This window comes from Oncorhynchus nerka, linkage group LG23, assembly GCF_034236695.1.
Source record: "Oncorhynchus nerka isolate Pitt River linkage group LG23, Oner_Uvic_2.0, whole genome shotgun sequence".
Classification (NCBI taxonomy): Eukaryota; Metazoa; Chordata; class Actinopteri; order Salmoniformes; family Salmonidae; genus Oncorhynchus; species Oncorhynchus nerka.
The window spans coordinates 15,323,971-15,329,970 of NC_088418.1; the positions used below are offsets into that span (position 1 = coordinate 15,323,971).

The following is a 6,000-nucleotide window of genomic DNA, read 5'->3' on the forward strand; positions in this document are numbered from 1 at the left end:
AATGTGAGTTTCCATCGATCAAACATCATAAGGCAATGGTTTGTGACCCACCCGAGGATGCTCATAGAATTCCTCCCACCTTCTTCACCATTCCTTAATCCAATTGAGTAGTTATTTTCAGCATGGAGGTGGAAGGTGTACGATCGTCAGCCACACACACAGATGACCCTGCTGGCTGCAATGGATGCAGCATGTGAGGACATCACAGTAGAAGCCTGCAGAGGATGGATAAGGCATTCCAAAAGATTCTTTCCACGTTGCATTGGAAGGGAAAATATCCGGTGTGATGTGGATGAGAATATGTGGGCCGACAGACAGGAACGTCTGGATGTGTAGAGACAGCACAACAGTGCTGCGGGCAAAGTTGTGCCTTAGGGGTGGTTTCCTGTGTTTCTTTCTAATTTAGTTTTTTTCCCTTTGTGCCCCTTGGGTTGTCCAGTCTCTTTCAATCAATAACCCACATACAGTAATATGTAAATAGTACTGTTGAAATTGATATATGCCATAGAAGTGCAGCCTTGTGCATTTTCAATACAGTAACTGTCATCCAAACTGTAGCCTAAGTTTACATCAGGTAATACTGTCAAAGTACACAGTTACATTGACAACATGCCTAAACATTTTGACGACCTTGTTCGTGAACAATGACTCAATGACTTATCATTCTGATGACACTGACATGATCATTGGCATGAATATTTACTTTTGAGAGATGTACTAAGGATTTTTAGTGACTGACTAGCTTTAGAAACATATATATTGTATATTGCAGTTTGTACAAATAGTTCTCAGAAATGCACTTATTATTTTGCACATGTTACGGATGATGTGAAAAATGTACCAAAGCGACTGAGAAAAACTGTAAAGATCAGTGATCAAGAGCAGTGTGCGGTTTCCTTTTTCCTTCGTCTTGTTCAACTGTTACCAGGCACCTGCAAATAAGATTGCTCAGATGTGCGAGTGCCTTTTGAAAAATGTACACAGACCAAAAAGATAAACACAACATGTAAAGTGATGCTTCCATGTTTCAAAATCTGAAATGAAAGATTCCAAAAATGTATCTAGAGTTTTGTGCACAAATTTGTTTGCATCCCTGTTAGTGAGCATTTCTCCTTTGTAAAAGAATCCATCCAGTTGACAGGTGTGGCATATCAAGAAGTTGACTAACCAGCATGCTACTTACACAAGTACCACTTGTGCTGGGGACAATAAAAGGCCACTCTAAAATGTGCAGTGTTGTCACACAACACAAGGCCACAGATGTCTCAAGTTTTGAGGGAGCGTGCAATTGGCCTGCTGACTGCAGGACTGTCCACCAGAACTGTTGCTAGAGAATTGAATGTTAATTTCTCTACCATAAGCCGCCTCCAATGTCGTTTTAGAGAATTTGGCAGTACGTCCAACTGAACTCACAACGGCAGAACACGTGTATTGCGTCGTGTGGACGAGCAGTTTTCTGATGTCAACGTTGTGAACAGAGGTCCCCATGGTGGCAGTGGGGTTATGGTACGGGCAGACATAAGCTACGCACAACGACCACAATTTCCTTTTATCGATGGCAATTTGAATGCACAGAAATACCGTGATGAGTTCCTGAGGCTAATTGCGAGGCCCATTTTTTACAAGATATCTGTGACCAACAGATGCATATCTGTATTCCCAGTCATGTGAAATCCATATATTAGGGTCTAATGAATTTATTTAAATTATTTCCTTATATGAACTGTAACTCAGTAAAATCGTAGAAATTGTTGCATGTTGCATTTATATTTTTGTTCAGTATAAATCGTCATTGACCTGGCTATGTATAAACATTGAACTGAGCCAATAAATGTAATTGCACCCCCCCTCTATCTCTCTCTGCCCGGCGCTCCCTCCGTCTGTTCCCTGGCTGCAGACTCTGAAGGCAGAGGAAGGTAGTTAGTCATCAGCAGTCACACACTGGCCTGCAGCATGCGCACACACACACACACACACACACACACACACACACACACACACACACACACACACACACACACACACACACACACACACACACACACACACACACACACACACACACACACACACACACACACACACACACACACACACACACACACACACACACACACACACACACCAGGAAGAGAGGATTGCTGCAATGCTCAGCTGATCCTTATCCTTGCCCCCACCCTGCCACTCATAAATAATAAACACACACACACACACACACACACACACACACACACACACACACACACACACGTTCCACCAGGTTCCATCCCGTTATTCTGTAGTGTTAGCTGTAACTGTCAGACTGAGGGGTCAAGCCTGTGTGTGTGTGTACCCTGTTCCTAGCGCACACCCTTTGGCCCTCACACAGGCTAACCTTGAGCAGTGACGCACATACACACTCACACACACACTGGTGAATCCCTTCTCACAGAATCAACCTCTCACAGTACTGTGGACCCTGTCTAATTGTCTGGTGGTAATAGCGCTCTTATGAACGGCTGCAGTCCCACCAATGTCACACTACATCTTCCCCTCTCTCCCCTCCTCTCTTCTAGCTCTCTCTTTCTCTCTCTCTCTCTCTCCTCTTCCTCTCTATTCTCTCTCCCTCCTCCTCCCTATTCTCTCTATCATCTCTATCCTCTCTATCCTCTCTCCTCCTCCTCCCTATCATCTCCATCCTCTCTCTCTCTCTCTCTCTCCTCCTCTCTATTCTCTCTAACATCTCTATCCTCTCTCTCTCTCTCCTCCTCTATTCTCTCTATCATCTCTATCCTCTCTAACCTCTCTATCCTCCTCCTCCCTATTCTCTCTATCATCTCTATCCTCTCTCTCTCTCTCTCTCTCTCTCTCTCTCTCCTCTCTATTCTCTCTATTCTCTCTATCATCTCTAACCTCTCTATCCTCCTCTCTCTCCTCCTTTCTCCCCCTCCTCTGTATCCTCTCTATCCTACTCTCTCTCTCTCGCGCTCTCTCTCCTCCTCCTCTCTATCCTCTCTCTCCTCCTCTATATCCTCTCCATCTCTCGCTCTCTCTCTCTCTCTCTCTCTCTCTCTCCTCCTCCTCCTCTCTATGCTCTCTATAATCTCTATCCTACTCTCTATCCTCTCTATCCTCTCTCTTTTCCCCTCTCTCTTCTCCTCTCTATCCTCCTCTCTTAATCTGATTCCTTCACTCCATTCCTCTGTCCCTCTACTATTTTCTTCATCCTTGTCTCTACCACACCCCATCTCTTTCTTTCTGTCCCTCTCTCCTCCTCGTTCTCTCTGCACCAGTTCTGCAGTATTCTGCCTCTGCTCCTTGGCAACCCCATCCCCTCCCTCTTCCTCACTGTTACTGTCCCAGACTAGTGTACCCATGGGACCCCTTTATCGCGCTCACACACACACTCACACACTCATTGCGGTGCTTACCTACATACATGACACCCTCCTTGGTCTTAGCGGCTGCCCCCTCCACCCCAGCCTTGGTCTTCTCCGCAGCGGCCACCACCCCCTCCTTGGCCATGCTGAACCCCTTCATCAGTACATCCATCCTGGGATAGGTCTCTCCTGGGCTTCCCTGCTCTGAAACGGGCCTGCTGGCTGCTGGCTGGGCTGGTCACACAGACTGTGTGTGAGAGAGGTTGTGTGTGAGAAAGAGAGTGTGTGTGTCAGTGACTCCTCCTCCAAGTGGTGCAGAGAGAGAGAGATGGAGAGAGAGCGGTAGGGAGAGAGAGAGAGGACTGCACTTCAGGGCTACAGGATGCAGACTGAGAGAGAAGAGGAGAGAGAGACTGAGCGGACAGAGAGAGAAGAGAAAGTGTGAGAGAGAAATAAAGAGGAAGCAGGTGTGCATGTGATGGAGAGAACGAGCGACAGAAAGACAGAACCTGCTGGTTGCTGCAGCATATTTAAGTCACGCTGCAGCTAACCCCTCCCCTTCTCTCTCTCTCTCTCTCTCTCTCTCTCCCTCTCTCTCCCTCTCATTGCTCACACACACAGAGCGACCTCAAGCTAGCTGACTCCATATTTAATACGCAGGTTGCTCTGTCAGAGATTTATGTGATGAAACTGAAAATCATTTAGATTAATAAAGAAAATAGATTGGAGAGCTTGTTGAGATGGCTGTGTTGAGATGGCTGGGGTTCTGAAAAGGGAAGGAAATTAAAATGAATGATGATGCTGCAGTTATAATTATCAGTTTACCATTGTATTATTAGCTGAATCTACACTTCCTGAAAGTCTGCTGTGACATCACCTCTGACCTTACTCAGCTTCCACCATGTTCTTTAACCCAGTCCATTCGAAGAGGGTCTGGTCCAGTTCTTTCACATCCGTACAAGGGGGCTGAGCAAGTTTATTCTTTGGGGAGTAGAGAAGAGAAACTGACCATAGACAATAGCTTCGATTCAGACGGCCATTTTCTATCGGTGGCACAACAAAATGCTGACTCACCCCTGCACCCCCTCTTTGCACCCTCCAACCCCCTCTCTTAAAGGCCCAGTGTAGTCAAAGATGTGATTTCCTGTGTTTTATATTTTCACACCATGATGTTGGAATAATACTGTTAAATTGTGAAAATTATGATAATGTACTTTTATTGCAAGAGCTGTTTGAAAAGACCACCTGAAATTTCTACCTGTTTTGATGGGATGAAGTGGTGGTATTCCATGGTGACATCACCATGCAGTAAATGAGTTAATAGACCAACAACAAAGAGAGCTCTAAGCCTCTCTGCTAATAACTGGGGCAGCAGGTAGCCTAGCGGTTAAGATAATTTGGCCACATAAACTGAAAAGTCACTGGTTCAAATCCCTGAGATGGCAAGGTGGTAAAATCAGCTGTTCTGCCCTTAATTAAGCAAGGCAGGTAATCCCCAAGAACAACTGCCACATGGATGTTGATTAAGGCAGCCCCACACACCTCCCTGATTCAATTTGGTTAAATGCAGAAGAAACATTTTGGTTGAATGCATTCAGTTGTGCAACAGACTAGGTATCCCATTTCCCAGCTAATTTATAGTTTTCCCCTCACCACTCAGACCACTCCAAGACAGTCTTAGTCAAATTCCTGCTTAAGAAATTGTCTTATATTAAGAAGCTATTTTTGTTTCTACCATTTTAATTGGAAACAATCGCATGAATGATTTGATATTGAGACCATTAAATCTATCCACAGTATATGTCTGTGCAGAGGCACTCCCTCCAGTGGCCATAATACACACTGCATCATGACGCAGTACCTTGGAATCCATTCCTGTCACAAAATGGACGCTATGGACTTGCACAGCCAAATTAGAAGATGCAACATATTCACTTGTCCTCTGTCTCAAATACCCTCTTGCGTCTCCTACACCTTTTTCTCTCTCCCCTCTCCCTCTATTTCTCTCTCTCTCTCTATATATATATATATATATATATGTGTGTGTGTATATGTATATATATATATATATATATATATATATATATGTATATGTATATGTGTGTGTGTGTGTGTGTGTATATATGTATATATATATATTGCATTTGGAAAGAATTCAGACTAATTGACTTTTTCCACATTTGGTTACGTTACAGCCTTATTCTAAAATGGGTTAAAACATTTTTTTATCCTCATCATCTACACACAATACCCCATAACGTCAAAGAAAAACAGGTTTTTATACATTTTTGCAAAAAAAAAAATGAAATATCACATTTACATAAGTATTCAGACTCTTTACTCAGTACTTTGTTGAAGCATCTTTGGCAGTGATTACAGCCTAGAGTTTCCTTGGGTCTGACGCTACATGCTGGCACACCTGTATTTGGGGAGTTTCTCCCATTCTTCTCTGCAGATCCTCTCAAGCTCTGTCATGTTGGATAGGGAGCGTTGCTGCACAGCTATTTTCAGGTCTCTCCAGAGATGTTCGCTCAAGTCCGGGCTCTGGCTGGGCCACTCAAGGACATTCAGAGACTTGTTCCAAAGCCACTCATGCATTGCCTTGGCAGTGTGCTTAGGTTCGTTTGCCTGTTGGAAGGTG

At 44.3% G+C, this 6,000-nt stretch overlaps 1 protein-coding gene across 2 annotated transcripts in view; it reads right to left on the bottom strand.

Annotated features, from left to right (window-relative positions):
• The window catches only part of LOC115107181 (alpha-synuclein-like), a 32,214-nt gene extending 28,342 nt beyond the window's left edge, over positions 1 to 3,872 (bottom strand). Inside the window, exon 1 of one of the 2 annotated variants that reach the window (XM_065007895.1) lies at positions 3,411 to 3,872. In XM_065007895.1, coding sequence (XP_064863967.1) covers positions 3,411 to 3,531 — 121 coding nt within the window. In that variant the 5' untranslated portion in view covers positions 3,532 to 3,872. The remainder of the gene's footprint in view (positions 1 to 3,410) is intronic. The other variant, XM_065007896.1, reaches the window with a different exon arrangement.
• Positions 3,873 to 6,000: the final 2,128 nt, after the last annotated feature.